At 50.4% G+C, this 23,702-nt stretch overlaps 6 protein-coding genes across 6 annotated transcripts; 3 read left to right on the plus strand and 3 right to left on the minus strand.

Moving 5' to 3' along the window:
* BKA55DRAFT_505579 (uncharacterized protein) lies at nt 1-1,253 on the minus strand (the record flags this gene model as incomplete). Its single annotated transcript, XM_046187205.1, has 2 exons — nt 1-130; nt 184-1,253. 2 exons carry the CDS (start codon nt 1,251-1,253, stop codon nt 1-3), a joined length of 1,200 nt encoding a protein of 399 aa, XP_046052499.1.
* Nucleotides 1,254-6,673: 5,420 nt separating this feature from the next.
* Nucleotides 6,674-8,098, minus strand: BKA55DRAFT_506749 (pre-mRNA processing factor 3-domain-containing protein; the record flags this gene model as incomplete). The annotated part of the gene is made up of 2 exons (XM_046187290.1): nt 6,674-7,278; nt 7,333-8,098. The coding sequence occupies 2 exons, from the start codon at nt 8,096-8,098 to the stop codon at nt 6,674-6,676; spliced, it is 1,371 nt and encodes a 456-aa protein (XP_046052500.1).
* A 540-nt stretch (nt 8,099-8,638) lies between these two features.
* Nucleotides 8,639-13,715, plus strand: BKA55DRAFT_506260 (uncharacterized protein; the record flags this gene model as incomplete). Its single annotated transcript, XM_046187252.1, has 2 exons — nt 8,639-8,820; nt 8,879-13,715. 2 exons carry the CDS (start codon nt 8,639-8,641, stop codon nt 13,713-13,715), a joined length of 5,019 nt encoding a protein of 1,672 aa, XP_046052501.1.
* Nucleotides 13,716-14,299: 584 nt separating this feature from the next.
* Nucleotides 14,300-15,044, minus strand: BKA55DRAFT_307556 (histone-fold-containing protein). Its single transcript, XM_046185619.1, has 3 exons — nt 14,857-15,044; nt 14,642-14,778; nt 14,300-14,585 (listed from the first exon to the last, which is right to left on the minus strand). Exons 1-3 carry the CDS (start codon nt 14,930-14,932, stop codon nt 14,388-14,390), a joined length of 411 nt encoding a protein of 136 aa, XP_046052502.1. The 5' UTR covers nt 14,933-15,044; the 3' UTR covers nt 14,300-14,387.
* Nucleotides 15,045-16,569: 1,525 nt separating this feature from the next.
* On the plus strand, nt 16,570-16,922 carry BKA55DRAFT_505575 (histone H4; the record flags this gene model as incomplete). Its single annotated transcript, XM_046187204.1, has 2 exons — nt 16,570-16,705; nt 16,759-16,922. Coding segments are annotated over 2 exons (300 nt in total), but the record flags the coding sequence as incomplete, so codon positions are not given.
* A 4,911-nt stretch (nt 16,923-21,833) lies between these two features.
* On the plus strand, nt 21,834-23,702 carry BKA55DRAFT_688083 (uncharacterized protein; the record flags this gene model as incomplete). The annotated part of the gene is made up of 1 exon (XM_046199167.1): nt 21,834-23,702. The coding sequence occupies one exon, from the start codon at nt 21,834-21,836 to the stop codon at nt 23,700-23,702; it is 1,869 nt and encodes a 622-aa protein (XP_046052504.1).

Genomic DNA, 23,702 nt, shown 5'->3' on the forward strand with positions numbered 1-23,702 from the left:
CTATCCAGGACGGCGAGGGTCTAAACCGGATGGTCTGGTTGGGCTAACAATCCCTAACCCTGCGAAACCTGGGCCTTGCAAGTTGAGTGTCCCGATATCAAATCGCTTCGAACAGCCGTCCTCCATGTGTCTACCAATTCAACTGTTAGAGTTTGTGAGCGCTAGAGGGCATGGTATGCTTACCTTCTCAGAGTGTCCTTTCGAGCAAAGAGGCGTCCACAATAGTCACACTTGTGATTGCGCTCCTTCATATGCACACTCTGGTGGTGTCGTTGAAGATCGGTCTTCCGCACAAACTTCTTGGTGCACCCATCAACAGTGCAAGGAAATGGATATTCGCGCTTCTCATCATGAGTCTCCAGGTGCGATTTGTAATTGTAGCTGCGACTGAAGAACTTCCCGCATCCTTTGACTTCGCATTGAAAGTTGGCCTCCTCCTTCGATGTGTGTTTTCTGGTGGGTCTCTTGGCCTTGTTCGTCTTCAATAGTCTCCTCTCCTGGCCAAGGTCAGGAAGTTGGGTTTGCGGGGTAGAATAGAACTGCGGCAACTCATATTCTTGCTTCGGCCAGGTCGTTGAAGCACTTGCGCCGAGGCTGGAGGGCAGGTTTGAAGTGAAGGGGGCCCCGTCGGTTTGATAAGCAGCAGTAGATGGACCGGCAGTTGAGTACGGTTGCGGCTCATATCCCTGGCCATAGCTGCTCACGGAGCCTTCGACTCTGAATCTCGAGTTAGAGGGATCTTGCAAGTATCCATATGGTGGCCTTGCGCCTATTGCTGGCGCTCGCGTAGATTGGCTGGTAGAAGATAATGAGGGCTCATGGACTGATGGGTTGCGACTGGGTGACATGTAGGCGTCATGTGTCTGATATGGGGCAGGCAAACAGGAGTCGTATCCAGCAAATGCATTAAAATCCGCATGCAGGGCGTCAGGTTCTACCGAGCTTGAAGAAGCTGTGCTTGTCCCAGCCACTAAGCCGTCTGGTGTGACCCAAGCAGTGCTACCGTGGTCCATGGGAGGCGGTGATAGAAGCTCAGGCTGAGGCACTGTGAACCAGCGAGCGTGGTGGGAGTACGAATCCGAATCCAAATCTGACTGTGAAACGCCTGAAACAGCTTGCTGAAATGGAGAGCCGTAGCAAGACGGCAGGCGATTCGGGGGGCAGGAAGTGTCAGAACTGGACGAACTCGTTTCGAAGAACTGTGAATACTGCGATACGGGGGAGTTCGAGGTCGAGGGAGGTGTCAGGTACATATTTGAGGTCGTTAAAGAAAGCAAGTATGCGAGGGTCGGGTTAGAATCCGTGGGGATGCTAGGGTCTCATGAGCCATGTACTTCCGGTAGGTAGAGAACCACAGGCCACAGGCACCGTTAGATTAGGTACTGCAGTGAGTAGAGATTCATCGACCAAGTCGGGAAGCCCCATGACGGGGTATCAGTTGGATAAATACAACGAGGGCACAACCAACACGGGGGATGGAGTTATGAGCAGCAGAGACAGACGGACGGTGGCAACAAAGACGAACGTCGACCAGACCAAGTCCTGGGCGAGAGATGGACGTACGTACAGGGAAGATCGATTACTTAGATCCTCTTTGATGAAGCTACTACCATCGATGAATTAGACCCAGACGAGGATTGTCGAAGGATCAGACTCCGCCTGCATGGGGGGGTGCTAGAGAAACAGGCAAGACAGGCTAGACAGGCGAGTCCAAGGTGGGGAGACGGGTAGGTTGGCGTTCACGGCTAGAGAGCCACTGGGAAGGTGTCAAGAAGCGGGTGACGGGGCCGGGAGGAGAGCGAAATGAGGTCTAGGCCAGGATCGAGTTCGCCAACCACACGGCTGGGCCATTACGACCCTTGACAGATCTCGCGGATGACTTTGAGGTAGATAACGGTATCGCTAGGGCCGTTTGCTGTCACCAGCCAGCCAAGCAAGATGTGTGCAAGTCAGACCGTTGAGTGCCCCAAATTAGAGCATAAAACCAACCCTAACGCGAGCTAAGGTACAGAGGGCCGCATTCCGCAGCGACCAGGGTTCCTAAGACCTGAGATTCAGCTGCTTAGCACTCTGCGCAGGCGCTGCTGTTGGTGCAACGATAACGAACAAAGTAGCATAGAGGCAGAGCCTAGCCCCAACTCAGCCCAGCCCAGTCCAAGTTTGGAATATGTCCGTATTTGAACCATGTTCGTGGGTTCTTTTTCAAAGTGATGCCATCGTCCCATGAGTTCTCCACCATCAAGAACCAACACAAGAAGCCAACACCAACACACCCGGAAGATATCGAGTACGGGACACTGCGCTGTCTCTTGATTGAAGCGTGCGCACAGCCCCAATTTGGCAGGCTGGCCCATGCAGTTTAAGCACTTGTAGTGCCATGACCGCCAGGTAGATGCAGGTGCGTGAGAACCAACGACGGTGGCCCGCGGTTTTAGGTAGGTAGGTAGGTACGTAAGGTACCTAGGAACCTAGGTAAGTAAAAAACCTGTGAGCGCATTTTTCGTTGGCATCCTATGTGGTTGCTCACTATTATTATCTTTGGAGGGTAGCATGGTAGATTCGCCGAGACAGAATCAAGGAAGAGTTTGATGGTTGCAACATCATAAACACCATTCCGCAGACTGCTATAATCCCACTGGGCTCTGTTGACCAGTCAGACTATGGGGGCCATCATCGCTGACCTGTTGACGACGATTTGCGAGTTGATGTGAAATTTGTACTGTCACGTCCGCATATCAATCATCTGGTGCTCCTGAAGATGGAGGTTCCTTGGCCAGATCATGGATCGACCATATGCAGACATAGCTGCCATCAGCGTGAGGGCGAGGGGCCTTACAGTAGGTCTTGGTCTCCGTATGCGTCCGTCTCTGTCACTGAGAATGAATGGCATGGTATAGCATGGCACGGCCAACGGATCAGGTGGTGCGACTCGTGCGAGTCCGGCTCGGTGCAAGCCAGGGGAATGGTAAGGCCAAGTAGGAACCGGGCTAGATCCGAAGAGCCGATACGGCAATGTACGAGGAGACGGTTCAGGACCGAGGAAACCTCAGAGGATAATAGGAAATAAACCCCTGGTCGTACCGGTCAAGTGCTGTGTTTGGCTTGGGGCAGGGCCGTGACTCCGGCAGGTCTGGAGAATGGATGTGATATGTGGAAGCTCAAAAATCCACTCATCTCCAATTTATCCCTACACGCTGCCGTTGCACGGAATAATTAAGTGGACGCGGTCCAGGTGGGTCAGGAACTTGTGGAGTGGGCACGATGTAACAAAAGGACAGTGCTATTTATCCTTGAAACGGCCTGTGATGGCACTTCTGATGGCCCAAATGGCGCGGCTGTTTCTTAGGGAGTCTACAGTGTCTGCAACCTTACCAAATGTGGCAGCAGATATCGGCTTGTTCCTGGCCTCAACCTAAGCCCGCTCAACGGCCGGTGGCGCCCCGCAAAACGGCCAGCTTCAGCCTTTTCCATTTGTTGTCTCTATCAACATTGGATGCACGCACGCACGCACATGTTCATGTTGCAAATAGCCTCAATATTCATTCATCCCGTTTAAACACAGCCGGACCGAAGCACTGCATCTCAAGTTCATGGCACAAAATACAGTTTGAGTCTTGCCTTACCTTGCCTTACCCTACGGCGGCCTGGTCCTTCTAATCCTCCGTTCTTACACTGCGTGTACTCCGTCCGTATAGAATTACAACGTACCTTTACGCATATCTGCAGCTGAGATAGATACACCCACCAACTTTAACCTTACAGGATAAAGCCCACTTGGGCGGGGACTATAAGCCATATCCGCGTTGCTCTCGCGGATAGGTAGGTATTTATCAGAAAGCAAAATCTCTTTTCCCAGTCTATGCGTCTAGGGGAGATGATGAAGTGCATCCGGCGATGCTACTGCGCTAAATGATGACGCTGCGTACAATACACCAGCAATCGAGGAGCAAGCAATAGAACATGCGTACAAACTGCGGGTATTCATCATCAGCCAAGCAAGTCAGCTACTCAAATAGTGAGCACTCAGCGAGTGCCTCGGTGCCTTCTGATGCTGTATTTCGCTCTCCATCTCTTTGGTTCCCAATTTTTGGTCCATCCCGTCTCTAACCTCCACTAACCTAGGTACCTACCTAGCGACATACTATACGAGGTAAAGTCGCGACAAGTTTGCCCAAGTTGGCGAAAGCCAAGACAAACGTCCCAGCTTTTCCAGGGTCCCTGGTGGACCACCATTTACAGGCCTGACAGGCGCAGGCGCACCGGTTCTTTTTGCCGCCGAGACGCCAAAGCCTAGGTCCAAGTTGTCAGAGCAAGCAAGCTAGCAAGCACAATGTTCTGTTTTGTTCTGCTCCTACATAAGCCAGATTCTTCAGATGCCGCGTTGTTTCGCTTCGACTACCTCCTTATTGGCTGTTGACTCGGCTCTAATCATGAGCTGAAGAGTTCTTCAATGATCTACCGCGCAAGACTTATTTCCAAAACATCCGTTTATAAGCCATCCGTTCATAAGCGTCGTATATCGTATCGTATACAGACCAGGCGCTGGATGACTGTCATCGCCTTGGAGGGCTTGAACAATGTTAACCGATGTTTTTACTACGAATTTGAGAAAAGCTATCACCATTCAACCTGAGAAATTTCTCAAAAGATGCACAAATTTTCTTATTAGAATATTGTCCTGACAAATGTCCGTCTTCAAGATTCATATAACTTAAGCTTTGTGTGAGTACATGCAAAAAGTCAAGGGTCCTGGATAACCTGGAACCTTGCAAAGGAGCCAGTCTGTTCCTCCGCATAGCCCGGCCCGAAAACTCTGCAGCAAACAAAAACTTTTGCTGGCTGTAGAGGATGCCCTTGAGGGCCGGAGTCATAATGATACCGTCGAGTCAGAGCTTCCACAGTAATGGGGTCGATAGACTCCACGAACGAGCCCACCCAAGTTACACAAACTGCATCGGCTATTTCTTCTCATCAATGAGTTACATGGTTCAGTCAAGGTTGGGAGGATACCGCATGTAAAGATTGAATGAATAGACGCGGTTCGTGCGGTTACTATCCGTAAAGATCATGATTCGAAGAGAGTCCCAAAACTGCAATCACCGATCGGTTGATGCACAAGCTTAATTCAGAGTCAGCTCTTGACTGGCAAACTAACTGGCTCGGGGGTCGAGACAGGAGTGGATGATCCAGGTTGATAGAACGAGGGGGCATGGATGGTGGACAATCTTTGACTGTTCCATCGATTCCTGGTACCTATCACCTGCAGAAGCGACTGCATTAGGAATGCCATGGCCTATGATGAGAATGGTAGCTACTTTCTTCTTTACTTGCTTTCACGGAGGCCGTCGAAAGCAGATCCTTGATGCCTACCAGGATGACATTGCCCACCATGTTGACTTCCAAATAGCTCTTGGCAGTGTGAGTGCAACTTCATTCTGAGTGGTGACTACAGTCGATAAGGTAGTTGTTAGCTTATGATTGAGCAGTATCAAACCAAGATACCCATTCTCGCACGATTAAACGCTTCTAGTGGTAGTGCTCTTTCGCAGTTCCAAGGTGCAACACGCTATGCGGTCTCATCTGCTTCGTCGCCCATCTGGAGAAGTTGAGTGTAGCGTTGAGACGAGTTACGCCTCACCTATCCCTGCTCAACTGCTTGAATGACATGCACCGAATTAGAGTTTCCCTGACAGACTCTAAACGGGATACAGGCCATTTCCAAGTGAGCCGTGCACTGGTTATGATCGATCCCCCAGCCTAAGCCTCCCTCCTCGATCAGGGGTCCACGGAGATCCATTCCACTTGGAGGCTTCCAGGCCATGCATGCCATGATGATCTTCAAGTCGAGGATCTCGAAGATCTATCTCATGGCTAAGGTACCTTAGGTAGATAGCGTAGCGTAGCCTCAGCCTTCACCCAGTCCAGTTTCAGTCTGACAATGGAAGGTCGCACAAGACAGGTACGTAGAGCTGCAGCACCTAAACCGGTAAATTGCCCGAAATCTGCCTTCCATATTGGTTTGTTACTGCAGTACCTCCAGTATCCTTGTCAGTTGGTGGTGATCTTTTAACCCACAAGGCTTGTTTACAACCGTCGACCAAACTGCGAGTAACTAAGGTACATACCTAGACTACTGGGTATATAGCATAGGCCCGTTGAGGCGGCCGCGCCCGGGGTTGATTGTGTCTAGGACTCTAGGTGTAAGTCAAAGTCCAGAGTCTAGATCGCAATAACAGACCCTTATTTCTATTCTTAGGATACCACTGCTCAGAGCTTTGAACACTTGTTGTTGAACCCCAAAGCACTGTCACACATTAATGACGCAAAGTTTTCAAGTATCTCGTGAGTTCCTCGGCTCGACGGGTATCAGATGCTTGCCGCCAAGTCCGTCAAGTGCAACCCCATGATCTCGTTCTTTTTTTACCTATGGGCCAAGGTACCTAAGGAATATACCTTTTCAAGAAGTCCAGAGAGTCATCACTTTAGTACCCGCCGCATATTCTCAATATCTATGCAATATGGCCAAGTTGTGATAGTCCCAGAATATGGTATCTTTCGCAAGTTTGCAAACATTTATTAGGTGAGTTTATTAATATTTGAACCACATCTCTTGAAGAGTTCTAAGTTCTTGTTCTTTTCGCACCTAAGCGAACATCCATACGTATCTGTCTGTTTAGGCAAAGCCTTTGGCGAGTTGCCAGAAGTTGTCCATCTTGGTGCGGGCCAGAGCATCTCTTGCTTCCGAGTCTGTCTCACACACTTTACTTCCCCATTTTCTGAATGCTCGCGCCTTCTCTTCACCCTCAAAGACAAGCTTGCATTCGTTCATCGACATGTCCTTAAGCTCGCCATTATCCTTTTCGGCAAGAAGCCAGTCGCGTGTGGCGCCTTGTTTTCCGTCTCGGTCTCTTGACGGCGAATTCTCGGTCCAGTCGATTCGGTTAAGCATGAGCTTCTTGTACTTCTTGATGCTCCATTCGCCTCCTTCTACAATAACCAAATTGAATTTGGGGTGCATGATGCATATGCCTGTAAGTGCCAGTTGCTCAGCGTTCATGCCGATCTTGTAACGGTGTTGTCCATTCGCTAGGCTTCCAATCTTGAAAACCAGCATGTGAATTCCCTTTTCGGCGTCTTTTTGTTGATTCGTCGCGAGTTTGTCGTGTTTCTGATCCTTGTTGAGTTTCCGTTCTTCGTTTGTTTCGACGTGTTTTTGGTGGCGTTCAGCAATCTCTCGATTGACGCGCGCTTCGACTGCAGTCGGATCCTTGACGGCCACTAGACAAAACATTAGCATGTGATTGAATCAACGAGATCGTATGTTAAACTCACCGTCACCAAGAACTCGCATCAGGTTGCCCTTCTTGACCTTGGGGGGCGGCGCCGGTACCAATCCCAGGCGAATTTTAGCTTGCATTTCTTTTAGCTCAGCCATTCTTCTTTGTCGCCTCAACTTCGCTTGTTCCCTCGAAGTCAGGAACATCGGCTTAGCAGCCGGAACGTGTCGATCTTGAGGTGGCTCGAGTGCAACCGGATGCTGAATGTATTCAGTGATGATGCTGTCGGCCGTTGTAAGTTTGAGTTTCGAAGGGTCGTCCAGCATGTCATAGCTTCCTCCGTCAACAAGTCCTTCGTCCCACCATTCGATCTCTGGCGGTGCATCCACGACAAAGTTCCTTTCAACATCTAGATCGTCATCGATACCAGCTTTTCGAGTTTGCTCTGCAATTCGTTTTTTCATCGCCTCCAGGGCGGCTTGTCGACGAAGAGCATTGGCTTGGGCGATATATTTGCCCTTCTGGTTAAATACAAGTGATCTTGACTGTCGTCCCTTCCCTCCGCCCGGTTGTGTTGAAAGATTAGGATCGTAGTATGGGTTCTCTCCATTCTGCTTATTGACCGAGCCCGACCTCGCGGCGTCTTGTGATCGGACTTTGTCTATTCGCCCGCTTGATGGTATTGGCGTCGATTCCTTTGATTTACTTGCGGGCTTATATGATCCTAGATCTTCCAGGGCAGGATGAAGTCCAACATTTAGGCCCCCCTTTGCCTTGCTGGTTCCGATTGCTGCAGCGACTCGGGCCTTGAGTGCAGCCATCCTGTCCGCAGCAGACTCGGTCTTTTGCACTCGCGATGATGCATCATGGCGAGGGCCGAGCCCATGGGATTGGTTGTTGCGATCCATCACTACAACTGAACGATGCCGGATCGTTTAGTTGAGGCTACAAAGACCCTGCCTTTTCAGTTGTGCTGAGGAGCGCCTTTGGAAGATCAAGAATTTCAACTGCGAATGATGGCGCGTCTCAGCAGTAAAAGTCCGGTTGGATGGTCCGGCGATCGTAGGATTTTCGGTGATGCGCGTGAAATAGATCCAGCTTGAAGATGATGCAAATGGCAAGGTAGGTAAGTAAGAGCCATGCGTGGAGACGCTGAGTCGCGCGCAAGACTGGCTGCATGGGTCGGCCTAAAATTCTGCCGGGCCGCACCGCCAAAAAATTGTTCTCTCGCAAAGGTCCCCACTGCCTCTACGATTTACCTTCATCTCGCATACTGCGCTGGGAATGGATTTCATCAGTTAGCCCAAAGACGTCTCTCAATCGCCAGAACATTCGCTCGAAAGGGCGGCAATAACGTCACCATGAATATTGCACAGCCGGTCGCGTCCGGGGTAGAGAGCGTCGAGTTTACGTTCTTGTCGCCAAAAGAAATCCGAGCAATCTCTGTCAAGCGAATTGAGAATCCCGAAACTTTTGACAATCTTCTCAATCCTGTACCAGGCGGTCTCTATGACCCTGCCCTTGGCTCCTGGGGCGATGCGCCGTAAGTTCCAGTGACATACCAAAATTGACAAGGACAGCCCCTCACAATGCGATCATAGATGCACAACATGTAACTTGAACCAGGCTACATGCCCCGGCCATGCTGGACACATTCAACTCCCCGTGCCAGTCTATCATCCAGTATTCATGGACCAAGCTTATCGACTCCTGAAGGCTGCCTGCGTCTACTGCAAAGGATTCCGACTTCCTCAGAAAGAACTACACAAGTATGTGTGCCAACTAAAACTTCTTCAGCATGGCTTGATTCAGGAGGCTCACGTAGTGGGTGCCATTGGCGATAACGAATTGGCCATCGAGCTGGGGGACTTCTCTGAATTGGAAAGTGAAGCGGAGGAGGAGGGCGCCAGCAACTCGATCGATAACGTAACGCGCGCAAGAGACAAGTACGTCGATAAGTGTCTCAGCGGTATTAAGATCAAGAGAGGCGACACAAAGAGAGGAAAGCATGAGGGATCGAGCGAAATGCGTCGTGAGATTATTAAGGAGTTCCTGGCAGAAATCACCAAGCGCAGAGTTTGCACTAGCTGTGGTGGCATTTCACCTTCGTACCGCAAGGATCGATTTGTGAAAGTTTTCGAGAGATCGCTATCCGATAAGGACAAGGCCAAGATGGCTCAGAAGAATTTCAAGCAGGCCGATGCTATGACCAGAGTCCACCAAGTCGCAACCAAACAGAAGCCAGATGGATACTCATCCGACGAGGGCGTTGCAGATGTGGCTTCTCCTACTCGTGAGACTGCCCGCGTTAATGGAGATGTCACCGATCAGGACACAGAGATGATAGATGCGGATACGGCTTCTGCTCCTTCTTCTCCACAGCGGTATATCAGCGCCATGGAGGTTAGAGCTCGTCTCAGCGAGTTGTTCACCAAGGAGCAAGAATTAATTTCCCTCCTATACAACGCGAAGCCTCCAACCCGAAGCTCTACCAAAGTCACACCCGACATGTTTTTTTTGACAACCATCCTAGTTCCTCCCAACCGCTACCGCCCCGAAGCTCGAACAGGCGAGTCCGAGATTTCTGAAGCCCAGCAAAATTCTCTTTACAAAAACATTCTCAGAGGCTGTGGAACGATCGCGCGTCTACATAGGGAGTTACAAGAGGAGAAAGCCGATGTCAACAGGATGCATCAGGCCTCGGCAGAGCTACAGGAGTCGGTCAACGCGCTCATCGATAAGGACAAAAACCCGGTCCAAGGTGCTGCGGCGAAGCGCAACGAGGATGGCATCAAGCAGAAGCTTGAGAAAAAGGAAGGTCTCTTCCGAAAGAACATGATGGGTAAGCGCGTTAACTACGCCGCTCGAAGTGTCATCTCACCCGATCCCAATATCGAGACCAACGAAATCGGTGTGCCACCCGTCTTTGCGAAAAAGTTGACATATCCCGAGCCAGTGACCAGTCACAACTTCAGAGACATGCAACAGGCAGTCATCAACGGTGTCGACAAATGGCCTGGCGCTTTCGCCATTGAGAATGAAAATGGCCAGATCGTCAACCTTCGCAACAAGTCAGTCGACGACCGTGTATCTCTCGCAAACCAGCTACTTGCTCCCACAAGCAGTAATGCTGCTCGGACCCGGAACAAGAAGGTTTACCGTCATCTGACCAATGGTGATGTTGTCCTGATGAACCGACAGCCAACACTTCACAAGCCGTCTATTATGGGTCATCGAGTTCGAGTTCTCCCTGGCGAAAAGACGATTCGAATGCACTACGCCAACTGTAACACATACAATGCTGATTTCGATGGTGATGAAATGAACATGCATTTTCCGCAGAACGAAGTTGCCCGTGCCGAAGCCCTCCAGATTGCCGACACTGATCACCAATACCTTTCTGGTACTGCGGGAAAACCTCTCCGAGGTCTCATTCAGGATCATATCTCGGTATCCGTTGCTCTCTGTAACCGCGACACATTCTTCACCAAAGGCGACTATCAGCAGCTGGTTTACAACGCATTGCGGCCCGAGAGTGGTCACATTGTTGGCGAGAGAATCGAACTTGTTGCCCCTGCAGTGATCCGACCTGTTGCTCGATGGACCGGCAAGCAGGTCATTACCACCATCCTGAAGAACATGCAGCCTCCCAACTGCGGTGGGCTTTCCATGAAAGCAGAAACACAAATCAAAGCCAGTCAGTGGGGCGTTAACTCAGAAGAAGGAACTGTCGTTTTTCAGGATGGCGAATTCATCACCGGTATTCTTGATAAGTCACAGATTGGTCCCAGCTCTGGTGGTGTCATCCACGCTGTTCATGAGATTTATGGCCCGGCTGTTGCGGGTAAGCTCTTGAGTAGTCTCGGTAGATTGCTCACAAGATATCTCAACATGAGGGCTTTCTCTTGTGGTATGGATGATTTGAGACTTACACCTGAGGGAGAGCAAGCTCGGCGAGAAGCGCTTGTGCCTGCCGACTCAGTGGGTCTCAAAGTTGCATCTTCCTACGTTTCTCTCGAGCAGAACCCAGGTCCTAGAGATCCTCTTCTACTGGAGCGTCTGGAAGAGGTACTTCGCGACGACAGTAAACAAGAAGGTCTGGATCTTCTGATGAAGGAAGGTCTTAGTAAGATCACGGACAAGATCCAGACGGCTACCATGCCTGTTGGTCTCGAGAAGGCTTTCCCCTTCAACCAGATGCAAGCCATGACAACATCCGGTGCCAAGGGATCCAGAGTCAATGCTTCGCTGATTTCTTGCAACCTAGGTCAGCAGGTTTTGGAGGGTCGGCGTGTCCCTATCATGGTCAGCGGCAAGTCATTGCCATGCTTTAACCCATTCGAGACTCATGCTCGAGCTGGCGGTTATATCGTGCAGCGCTTCCTTACAGGTATCCGGCCTCAGGAGTACTATTTCCATCACATGGCCGGTCGAGAAGGTCTGATCGATACTGCTGTCAAGACGTCTCGTTCCGGCTACCTGCAGCGATGTGTCATCAAGGGTATGGAGGGCTTGACGGTTGCGTACGATACTACCGTGCGAGATGCAGATGGCTCCATGATTCAGTTCCTGTATGGCGAGGATGGTCTCGATGTTTCCAAGCAGAAGTATTTGACTGATTTCAGCTTCATCCTGGAGAACGTCACATCAGAGGCTTCACAGCTCCGATACGACCCCAGTGTTGGTGAGCGCCTAGGAATGCACCGCGATGCGATCACCAAATACATGAAGAAGGCCCTCAAGCACACCAGCACCAAGGCTCAGGACCCGATCTCGGGTCTCTTCAACCCTGCTACGACCGCGTTCGCTACATCCGAGAACTTCTACAAGGCCATGACTTCATACATCAAGGAGAACAAGGATGGCCTTGTCCGAGACAAATCGGACAAGAACAAGCTTGCGCTCTCTCGTGTGAGCCTCAATAAGAAGAATGCGGAGATGCTGTTCGCGATGAAATACTTGCGTTCTCTTGTGGAGCCTGGAGAAGCTGTTGGCATCGTAGCAGGTCAGTCTGTTGGTGAGCCCTCGACGCAAATGACACTGAACACGTTCCATTTGGCTGGTCACTCTGCAAAGAACGTCACGCTGGGTATCCCTCGACTGCGTGAGATTCTCATGACCGCTAGCGACAAGATCTCCACCCCAGCTATGTCTATTTACCCAATTGAGGAGATGTCTGCAGAAGATGCTGAGATCTTTGCCAAGTCCATCTCGGTGTTGCCTCTTGGCTTCATTCTTGATAGCATCAACGTTGAAGAGAAGGTTGGCCAAGGCAAGATTTACGGTTCGGCCAAGATTTACAAGGTCGATATAAAGTTCTTCGACTCGGGGGAGTACACCAAGACATATGCCATCAATATCTCAGATGTTGTTGAGGCTGTTGAGAGGAAGCTTCTGCACCGGCTGCTGGCTCTTGTGAAGAAGGACATCAGAAAGCGAATGACAATGTCTACAATGGCCACTCCTGATGTTGGCGCCAAGGCTGGTGTTGTGGAGACAGCTGGTCCCAATGCTGAGGCTGCCGGCAATTTCGATGATGATGAAGACGATGAGGATGGTGATGACGACGCGACAAATGCCAAGCAGCGAGCCAAACGAAGTGAGGCAGTATCGTATGGACCCAACGATAATGATGACGATGCCGTGCAGCAGGAAATGGAGCGGGATGCCGCTGATGATGCTGATGAGGATGAAGGTTTCGGTGGCAGCCCCCGACAGGCGGAAGATGACGTGGATGGTGAAGGTGTCGACTGGTCCGCAAAGGAACGAACCAACCGGGTCCTTGAACAATACGCTGAGGTTACAGACTTCTCATTCGACGAGAAGACTGGAGCGAACTGCAGTTTCACGCTCGAGTATGATTCAACTATTCCCAAGGTCCTCATGCTCAACCTCGTTCAAGACGCTGTGAAGAAGACAGTGATCCAGGAAATTTCTGGTGTCGGTGCTTGCACCTTGGTCGAGGAGAAGGACACGAAGGTCATCCATACAGCGGGTGTGAACTTGCAGGCAATGCAGCGATACAGCGATTTCATCGACCCCAACCGCATCCAGACCAACGACATCGCTGCCGTACTGGCCGTGTACGGTGTTGAGGCAGCCCGCCAAAACATCGTGCAAGAACTTGCTGGCGTCTTCGGATCTCACGGCATCAAGGTGGACAACCGCCACCTGAACCTCATCGGAGACCACATGACGAGAAATGGTGGATTTACACCTTTCAACCGAATGGGTCTCAAGGGTAATGTTAGCCCCTTCACCAAGATGAGTTTCGAGACGACGCTGGCATTCCTCAAGGACGCTGTGCTGGATGGTGATTGGGACGATCTGTCTACACCCAGCGGTCGGTTGGTGATGGGTAGACTTGGAAAGGTTGGCACGGGTGGATTCGATGTTTTGGCGCAACTTCCTACATATCATGTTGATTCTTTGGCGTAATTTGGTCCGTAACAAAAAGAGTAGATGCAATCAATTTGATCAATTATATAATATTTGAATAAGCTGATGAATCCTTCACGTCCGTCAAGGGAGTTAATTGTACCATGGAGCCAGCCTTTCAACGCTGTAGAAGATAAGGTATACTCACGCAAATCCTCCATCGGGTCTGGCAATTACACAAGGCAGTCAGTTGATGATTAGTGTGTGAGCGAGCGACTGAGTACCTGCGACCACTTCCACAGGCTGCGGCGATGAGTCATTTAACTTGGATCGTAACGGGTATCAGGCTCCCCAGCTGGCCCTGTCGAGCAATATGCCACTTCACCATGAGGGCAACAGGGCCAGGCACCTTATCACGCTCTCGGTTGTTGACATCAATTAGTCGCGTCAGTGCAAACAAGCGCGCTATTGCATTCACGATTTCACTGAAGGACGCGATGGCGGTTGAGCTACATAAATTCTATTTCATAGCGAATCACACGAGGAACGAGAAATGATGATCAAAGACCGGTGGTCGATTGCATAGGGCAGCTAACTAGCTTGCCATTTAATATACATCCCAACTGTAGAAAGCATGTTCCTCGTGAACGCCTTGATTATCCCCTAACCATGATATCCCTCGTGTCAAAGCAAAAAGTCGTGAACCTCCCAAATACCCATCTGTGAAGTCGCTTAGTTGCGCTCACCTCGGAGGCGGCGGGCGAGCTGGATGTCCTTGGACTGGATGGTGACACGCTTGGCGTGGATGGCGCAAAGGTTGGTATCCTCGAAGAGGGAGACGAGGTAGGACTCGACGGACTCCTGGAGAGCACCGATGGCAGAAGACTGGAAGCGGAGATCAGACTTGAAGTCCTGGGCAATCTCACGGACCTGTTCGTCATGTTAGTGGATGTCAAGTAATGGTGTGAATAGATGGTGATGCTTACCAGACGCTGGAAGGGGAGCTTTCGGATGAGGAGCTCAGTCGACTTCTGGTATCGTCGAATCTCACGGAGAGCGACGGTACCGGGCTTGTAGCGGTGAGGCTTCTTGACACCTCCGGTAGAGGGGGCGGACTTGCGGGCTGTTGGTGAAGTTAGTCATGATGTTCTTGATGGACAAAGAGACGCGTGTCGCGTCAGGTTCAAGTCTGAGGACTTACCAGCCTTGGAAGCGAGCTGCTTGCGAGGGGCCTTGCCACCAGTGGACTTGCGGGCGGTCTGCTTAGTGCGAGCCATTGTTGATTGTTGATGTGAAGATGGAAAAGTTGAAGATGATGATGTGGTTGATGATGGTTGTTGTTGATGGTTGTGGGGGTGGAAGGCTGAAGTGGGTGTGTGATGCAGAAGGAAAAGTCGAGAGAGGGAGCAGGCGGGGGGATTCCTTTATACCTGAGTGTGCAGGCGGCGGCTGATCTGAGTGCAGTGGACCGTGCGCGCTGATTGGAGTGCGTTTTTTGCAATCACCCACCGAAAATGGAAAAATGGGCCCCGTTATGCGCGCCAGCCTCTCTGGCAAAAAAATGCACGACTGATTGCAAAAAAAAAAGCTGCACGCGTGCTGATTTTCTATTGGCTCTAATTTCCGTTCACCTGCACACATAGCGCCCCACGCTTGTCACGCGTTGGAATCTGATCTCTATTTGCCAGGCAGCCAATGGCGAAATTGCGTTGCAAGACCTGGGTTTGTTTTTTTGATGGGCTTGAATTCAGGCACCCGATTATTCCGATAATTGATTGACTGAGGCGAAACTCGACCCGGGGAAACGGGCCACAGTCCACAGTCCACTCTGGGGAACATGTCGCTATCCCGTTCCCGTTACAGTCTTGTCTTTGTATGAGTCTACGCGTATGCCTTGTGTGATGATGTGGTGGTTATTTTGGTTTTTGTAGCCTGCCTGATTATAATGCTTTGGTGGGTAGTTCATGGTTGTAACTTTGTGTGTTCTCAGTTGCTTGGACCGTACGTGATGTTATTCTGGTAGATGCGCACAACGATAATTTAATGCCTGTTCTCCCATGATGCATTACTTGTCGTACTTGGCATCTTTATTCTGTGTTTTTATTTTATTTTTTTTTATCGTTAACCATGGTTAATTTTTGGTTTGATGTGTGAGCATCAAGTTGAGTACTTTAAGTTGTTTGGCATGTTGAATGATGGAGATTACTTTGTTCGACGAAACAGTAAATCATCTCAACCGTAACGTAATTCGCCACAGACTATACTCAATGAGTCACAGCGACTTGGAGTTTCCTCTCCAAGGTTTACAATAAAATTTCAACCGCTTCACCACTTTACAGTGTATCCATGTCATAGATATCGTTAAATATATTATGCGGTCAAAAACTACCCTACAACGAAGCTTGACAGTGGTGGGACAATCTTGCATGAGTGGTTCGAGTTTAATTGGCCAGGTACATAGCATGCTGTGTTGGTCAGAGCTGAGGCCACCCCGCTTTCGATTTCGAAAATCAACGCAGGCCGATTTTTTAATTCGTCGGCTCAAAATTTTCGCGTCACTAGGCACTTACGCTCACAGATCGCGTCGCCCGGCAGGGATCAAGATCACACAGTGGGTCCAGCCAACTGATCCCGATTCTGGCCCACTCGTACTTAAGCTCTCCCACTCCCGCTCATCATTGCTGCATCTCATACTTGAACACTTTCATCTCACGACTCTCTACATCCACTGCACATCTCTACACCACGAGTGTATACACCAACCACACACAACCAAACAACCAACTTCCCCTCTCACGATGACTGGACGTAAGTACCACTTCACCTACGCCGATACTCGCTCGACCACAATCGACGCGTTATCGACGCGCCTCTTGTGTGAATCCTCCCAAAGCTAACACTTCTCTCAACAGGCGGCAAGGGCGGCAAAGGCCTCGGCAAGGGCGGTGCCAAGCGTCACCGAAAGATCTTGCGAGACAACATCCAGGGTATCACCAAGCCCGCTATTCGACGTCTCGCTCGTCGAGGTGGTGTCAAGCGTATCTCTGCCAGTAAGTTACTCACCAGACACTTCAGACTCAACCGCGCCTAACACATTCAACAGTGATCTACGAGGAGACCCGTGGTGTCCTGAAGACCTTCCTTGAGGGTGTCATCCGTGACGCCGTCACCTACACCGAGCACGCCAAGCGCAAGACAGTCACATCTCTCGATGTCGTCTACGCCCTGAAGCGACAAGGCCGCACCCTCTACGGTTTCGGTGGTTAAGCGCGTTCTGTTTTACATGCTGTTACGAATCTTTGCGGTCGACTGCTTGCTGTGCAGGACCATGTAGGGTGTTTCATGACGACAAATGGGTCCGGTCTTGTTTTTGGGTGTTCTGTATCATAGGGAAACGGGGGATTACATTCGGGGATAATCGAACATGCCCTTGAGGCGATCTTGATCATCACATAGTTTCTGCTCCCAATTGCCGTGAACGTCTCGTTGTATGCCGTAAAATGCACGTGAACCGTGACCACGTATACATGCAGACTTGTATGCGTCGGTATCTACGCATTCAGCTAGTCGCGTCGGGTAGAGCGTTTGTTATGTTTCGATTTTGTTGACGCGAGTGGATGTCGTATTCACTATATGCCGTTACGATACGTCTTGTACGTGACCAGGGCGATAACAAAGCTTCCACCAACATGTCCGATCTACCTCACCACCAGGATGGTTGACGGCGTTTTATGTAGAACTGTCTATCTCAATGGATCCATTCTCGTCAATGGTCACGCCGTGCAGCTTTGCGCTCATTTCGAGTTGATGGGTATATTATCATAGTCTCAGAGTTGATTTGGATCGAAGCATGCGTTTATGGTCGGGTGGTTTGGCGTTATTTCCCATCTATATAGAAAATTTCCGACATTTGTGATCTGGAAGGTTTCAGACGCCTTTCATAGTGGTGTATCTCATTGAAGCAAACTGCCTTTCTCACTCTGTTACGCGTTCAAGCACTCCGTGCACGCCAATCTACAAAGCTTGGCGTCTGACAGATATGTAGGTCGAGGTCTACAACAGACAAATATCATCACAATCACCATTCAAATATGCAACATGTAGAGGAATATTCCACGGATTGGCTCCGAGATAAGGCGCGCGACGTAAGTGCCAGCTCCCAGCCATATCAACTCCAAGCAACACCTCTCAAAAACACACTTCTTTCGTTGGTCTCAATGTATTGGCTCACTCGCATCGCAGGCTGGTATAGTCCCAGCCTACCCTGGAGGACGACACCTGAAGGCTCAGTACATGGTTAGAGATAGCTGGTAAACTCTCAATAACCGCTGTTGCACTGCCTTCACTGATGAGTCACTTCACTGCGCATCCATTGCGGTCCGTTGGGACAATACGAATGCGACAGGCCTCGATGACTGAACAAATACGGTTCTGGAACAGTCTAAATCTCATCTTGTGATCACTATCCTGATCCTTGGCAGCTGCGGGTGGAGTGAAGTTGATGGCGTTGAATTTCGCCGATACGTATTTGCAACGCGTAGCAAGGGAAACAGATCTAGGCATGCATGTCACTCGATAGATTGATATTCAGATATATCTCGTGTTCTGTCAATCGGCCGAAGATATCGGATTACGGAGCCTACGGGTGGCGAGAACAAAGGATCGTCGGGCCTGGACCACGTGGATGTTTGCTAAAATTAGAGGCCGCCACAGACGCAGAAAACCCGGGGGCGAAATTCCCCATGTTGGCTCATGCCTCGGTAGTATTCGATCATAAACAGCAGTAGAAAAAATGGTGTTACTGATCAGCTATTAATCAGCCTTGAAAGTGGCTAAATGACGGGGATTACAAATGGTTCCGAGATGTTAGAAATGATCGGATTACTCTGGAAACCCGAGAGCGACGGAGATAATGGCCATAACCAAATTCAGAACCCAACTCTCGGCAATGGGGTTTGTCATTAAGCTATGCATGCATGAGGCCCCCCCCCACACGGACAAGCCGAACAGTGGAAGCTGGAATTCAAAGATCAGATCTGTACGGCCAACAGATGCACCAGACTTGCAGTAACGATTTCAAGATGGATATTTGGAAGCAATATGGAACAACCATGTTGTACAGAGAAACGCCTCGACCAGTCAGCTGGTACCAGCTTACATCGATAGAATGTGTACTGCTTACGACCCCTGTAACGTAGCATAACAATACCTCAAGTTTTATTTTACACGCAGCTTGGTAATTGCTCAGCTTCGCTAAGTGGTTACTCATCCTGTTCGCCGACGACAACTAACTCGGAGGGCTGAAGAGCCGGATGGCTGACAAAATGCTTATGCGCAAATTGCTCGTATCTGCTACTCGAGGAAACCGATTGGCATGTTACTCACTCCCGAGTTCTGCACGGACAGGCGGTAAAGACTATCGGTAGTTACTATAAGCCATCCAACATATACGCGTAGTGAGATGCTCAGACTCTAATAGAGATAGATGGATCGCCCGGTGCCGGCCTCAGCCGCCGCCGTTGCGGGTCTGTACAGGAATTTCGCCGCCAGCCCTACGCGGACCCAACGGACGGAAGAAAAGCACCTAGTCCCAGGTAAGCCACACTATGGCTAAATGTTAGATAGAGCTGAGAATTAGCTGAAATTCATTCCACGCTGCAGTAGATGCAGTAGATGCCAGTTCTCGGACCGGGGAAGCACGATCGAGATGAACATGGCGTGCAATTCATAAGGTGGTCATGAGCTTTTGCCGACAAGTCACACCCCCAACAAAATGATATGTACATCTTTCATCTTTTACAGAGACCCAGGTACCTTAGGTAGGGTGAGTCCACGATAAAGGATTGTTGATTTTGTGCCAACGGCCCGTATGAGTTCCTTTCATAATATCCCCCCAAGCATTTGCGGATTGATTTCCTGCCTACTCATGAATCTTTTCGGATAGGCATCATTATCAGGAAGAGTCACACGCTCCCCTGATCATCTACAATGGGAAGTGCTGCCCGAGCAACGGGGAACCAGAGTGATCATCAAAGCTGTCCGAGGAGTTAACCGTGCCGGAAAACCCGTTGTGCTGGGTTATCATGGAGGCAGCTCAGGTCGCGGAGAAACAAAACACAAAGGGCTTCTAGAAACAGGTGGGACCAAAACGAGATCGATCTGGGCAGCTTAAAAATGGACTCTAAAACCAGAGCTTGTGGCTTAGCATGCAATGAGCCACACTCCTGATTGGTTGGAGCACAAAGTCCGATGGCATCCGACGGCTGGTAGCGGATCGGTCAGGCCGAGAATGCACTGCAACGAAGACTTTTGAGAAATGCTCACCCAATTATATCTTTTCTTTTCATCAATTGTTTAACTTTTCCCGACCAGCGAGATGCGACCAGGGTCGGTTCCTGCATCGCGCGAGTGTGTATCCCCTTGTTCAATAGGATAGGATAGGATAGAGAATTTTTTCTCTTGTTTTCATGTCTTTACCCTATCGAGCCGTATCCTCCGAATAGGTGGTAACGCTTGAACAGGTGTTGTGTTAAACAAGGAGACAGATACATGGTATGGTTAGTCACACCATAGGGCGTGTCATACGACGACTCTGCAAAAGATTTTTCTTAGCTCCCCCTGATTTGAGTTCTAGGGCTCCCCAGAACCGGTCAATAATTGGCAGCTAGGTCGAATATCGAACCGTGATGAATCAACATACGACGATATGTCTCATGTGACCTTGACCAAGAGTCATCATGTGATTACAAATGGTGGAGTAGAGATTCAAATAGAGTGTGGCGGAATCAGAAAGAGTGGCGTCGTAACCAGATGACAAACCAAGATGTGGCTGTGCGAGGGAGCCAGCTTGCCAGCTACGATACCGCCCTGAGGTAAGGTAGTCGAGCCTGGGTGAGGGGATACGTATCACAAAACAAAGGTGAAGGATCGGCGGGGCTAGACTACGTCAGTGGAACCCTTCTAGAGGTCGAAAAAAAATTGAGCGTGCTGGGCCAGGCTAAGATTTGCCTGAGCAGCGTCAGAGTCCAAGGAATTGAGAGAGCCTATTGGGCACCGGCTCTGATGGCCCTATCGGCGTCAGAGCCCTGCAGCCTCGGGTGCAAGCTGGCCTTGGCCCTTGAACCTGAACCTTGAACAAAACCTAAAATATACGTACCATTGCTTGATACGGGCATGCATCTCTGGATCCCCGGAGTGGAGTGGTCATGTCCGTTGCGGGAGGCTTGTGGGCTTTGATGTTGGGATTTGGGAGGGAGTTTCGGGGCCCAATTAGTCAGTCAGTCAACACCTCGCTGTTCGTCTCGCGAAGAGGGAGAGGAAGAGGGACCAGATGGGACTGGCGGGATATTTGAAATCAAGAGGAGAAGATTACACGGCCACAAAATTATCGTCAGTGCACCATTGAGAAGGGACTGGAAGCGACCTGAAGCAGCGGAAAGATCAGCAGCGATATGGCCATATCGAATGGGTACCCCAGGCATCATCAGCATCATCAGCATCATCATCCATGATCAATCAGCCATCATTCACCTAAAAGAACATCAGGAGCAAGTGCACTACACACATACCTACGCAGTAGTGCGTCGCATAACTGCCAATCCGCCGCTGACCTAGGAAAAACGAAGACAACGGCCTTGAGTCTGGCGTGACGATTTACCTTATCCACACACCACGACATACTTACCTACCGTAGTACATCAATTACTTCACAACCTGTCGAGGTTGCATACCACACGCACACAGCACCCACCCTCATCGCATCCAATTGTCCAAGAGTCATCAAGCCCACACCACCATTTCATATACCGGGTTACATACCGCAAATCGACCTCACTCACTCACCCCCTGCTGCGGTACCCTGTTCCAAACCTGGTGCTGGGGCATACGCTAGGTACCCAGCGATTCTTTCCAGATCCCGGCCTCGGTGCTGTCCTGTGCATCATCGAGTGGGCCCAGGGTCTTTTTTAGTCTCGGCCCGGTGGGGGTGCACCTAGTGACTTCATTGACTCCAGCACTGTACGGTACCTTATCCAGCAGTCTTTTGGCTTCCATCACTCGCACCTTGCTCCTTCCCAGGGCTCATCTAAACGGTCCCTGCTTTCTTTAAAAAGCGACCATTCCCGCCTTTCGCCACTTTCTCCCAACTCTAAACATAAACTCATCTTTTACAACATCACCATGTTATCGATCCCTCGACTACATCAACAGCAACTTCAACTCCAACAACAACTACAGCACAACTCTTCCGACTCTCAGCAGCACCAGCAGTATCCCTACTCTCAGAACTGTCATACCGAATACAACTCTGCCGCCTACTCTGAACTTCCTCGATCCAGTTACGAAGACGAGATCGCTGCTTTGAGCCAACAACTTCCCACCGACCTCATGCAGCCCGAAACTTGGGGAGCACTTGCTCGGCAGACTCACAGGTTGCCTCGTGGGACTCATCAGCGCGAGTCTTCTTTGTCATCTCTGGGGTCTTCAACAGCTGGGCCTGCCTCACCCTTCAACCACAACACATCGAACCCACACATTGCAATCACCGACGCAAACGACCAGAGCAATCCTTCATATTATCATCTGGCCAAATCGATGGCTCCCTATGCCGGATACCAGACTTGCGGAGGCTTGGAGCAGAATGCCATGCCTGAGATGGCATACCCAATCACTCTGTCAGGACCAAGTAGCAAGCCAAGAATGGACCGGGCCTTGATGCAAGCTCCCGACTTCTCCGGTGGCTCATCGCGGTCACACCCTGCCTCAGTGGCGAGTTCCATCGCTGGTGACTCACCTGCTACTCCCACAGTCGGCGAAGTCGACAATTCAGAGAGAAGGCGAAAAGGTAATTCTCTCGATGAAGGTCTCATGTCCAAGAACATAAGCTCACATTCTTATTACTCAGCCTTTGTCAATGCCCCAAAACTTGACAGAACCATGACAGACATTTACGCAGATGAACTCTACAGCCCCAACTTTGCCATCACATCAACTCCTCCCTCGCAAACTCAGTTGTCTGTATCACCTACAAACGATGTCTTCAGTCAGCGACTCAATGCCGCCAACAACCAGCATCTAAGTGCAGCTCAATCACCGGTCTCTAGCAATTCGCGAGATAGGTCGCCCTTCAGAACTGGGTCGCCTTTGGCCCCATCTCCTGCCCACGATTTTGGCAACCATGGACTCCCACAGAACTTGACATTTAACAGTGCCCAGCGCATGCGCGAGCAGAGCAAGGCACACCAAGATGCTCAGCTCATGCGTCAACAGATGAACATGAAGCAGGAGCCCGAGACTCCCAAGACCATCTCACCCAAGGATGCTATTCTTGAGTTCAACGAGCCCGAGGGTGACAACAACTTCCCTCTGTTTCCTCAGAGTTCTTCTGGCTTCGACTTAGACCAGTTCCCCAAGTCCATGGTTAGCTCTCAAGAATCTATGCACGACACCCACAGCCAAAACCACTTCAACTTCCTGTCATCGCACGCAAATAATGGGATTTCCGTGCCTCAGCAATACCCGTTCATCGCACACCCGCGAATGAACCACGAGACACCGCCTCGTCTGAGCTCCGCTGGGTCGAGCTCGAACGAATCGCGAAATGTCACGCCTGCAACCCGCCCCAGCAGTACTGCTGCTGATGGTGGCACTTACACTTGCACATATCATGGCTGCACTTTACGATTTGAAACTCCGGCGCTACTTCAGAAGCACAAGCGGGAAGGCCACCGTCAGACCCAGAACCTTGGCCCCTCGCAGCCTCGCAATATGGGTATGACATCTGCGTTGTTGAACACGCAGGCCGGCCCTCATCGTTGCGATCGGATCAACCCAAGCACTGGCAAGCCCTGCAACACCGTCTTCTCTAGACCATATGATCTCACCCGTCATGAGGATACCATTCATAACGCTCGCAAGCAAAAGGTGCGATGTGATCTCTGCACCGAGGAGAAGACGTTCAGTCGTGCGGATGCTCTAACCAGGCACTATCGTGTGTGCCATCCGGACATGGAACTCCCAGGCAAGCATCGTCGACGAGCCGGTGCCTGA

The sequence above is a fragment of the Fusarium redolens genome, assembly GCF_020744475.1.
Source record: "Fusarium redolens strain MPI-CAGE-AT-0023 chromosome Unknown BKA55scaffold_5, whole genome shotgun sequence".
NCBI lineage: Eukaryota > Fungi > Ascomycota > Sordariomycetes > Hypocreales > Nectriaceae > Fusarium > Fusarium redolens.

Bases quoted from the DNA above. Each gene is read 5' to 3' on its own strand.
- BKA55DRAFT_307556 (XM_046185619.1), bottom strand. From the start codon at position 14,932: ATGGCTCGCACTAAGCAGACCGCCCGCAAGTCCACTGGTGGCAAGGCC. The intron at 14,779-14,856 runs GTAAGTCCTCAG...CTTCACCAACAG, and splicing joins GCAGCTCGCTTCCAAGGCTG to CCCGCAAGTCCGCCCCCTCT. The intron at 14,586-14,641 runs GTAAGCATCACC...CATGACGAACAG, and splicing joins AGCTCCCCTTCCAGCGTCTG to GTCCGTGAGATTGCCCAGGA.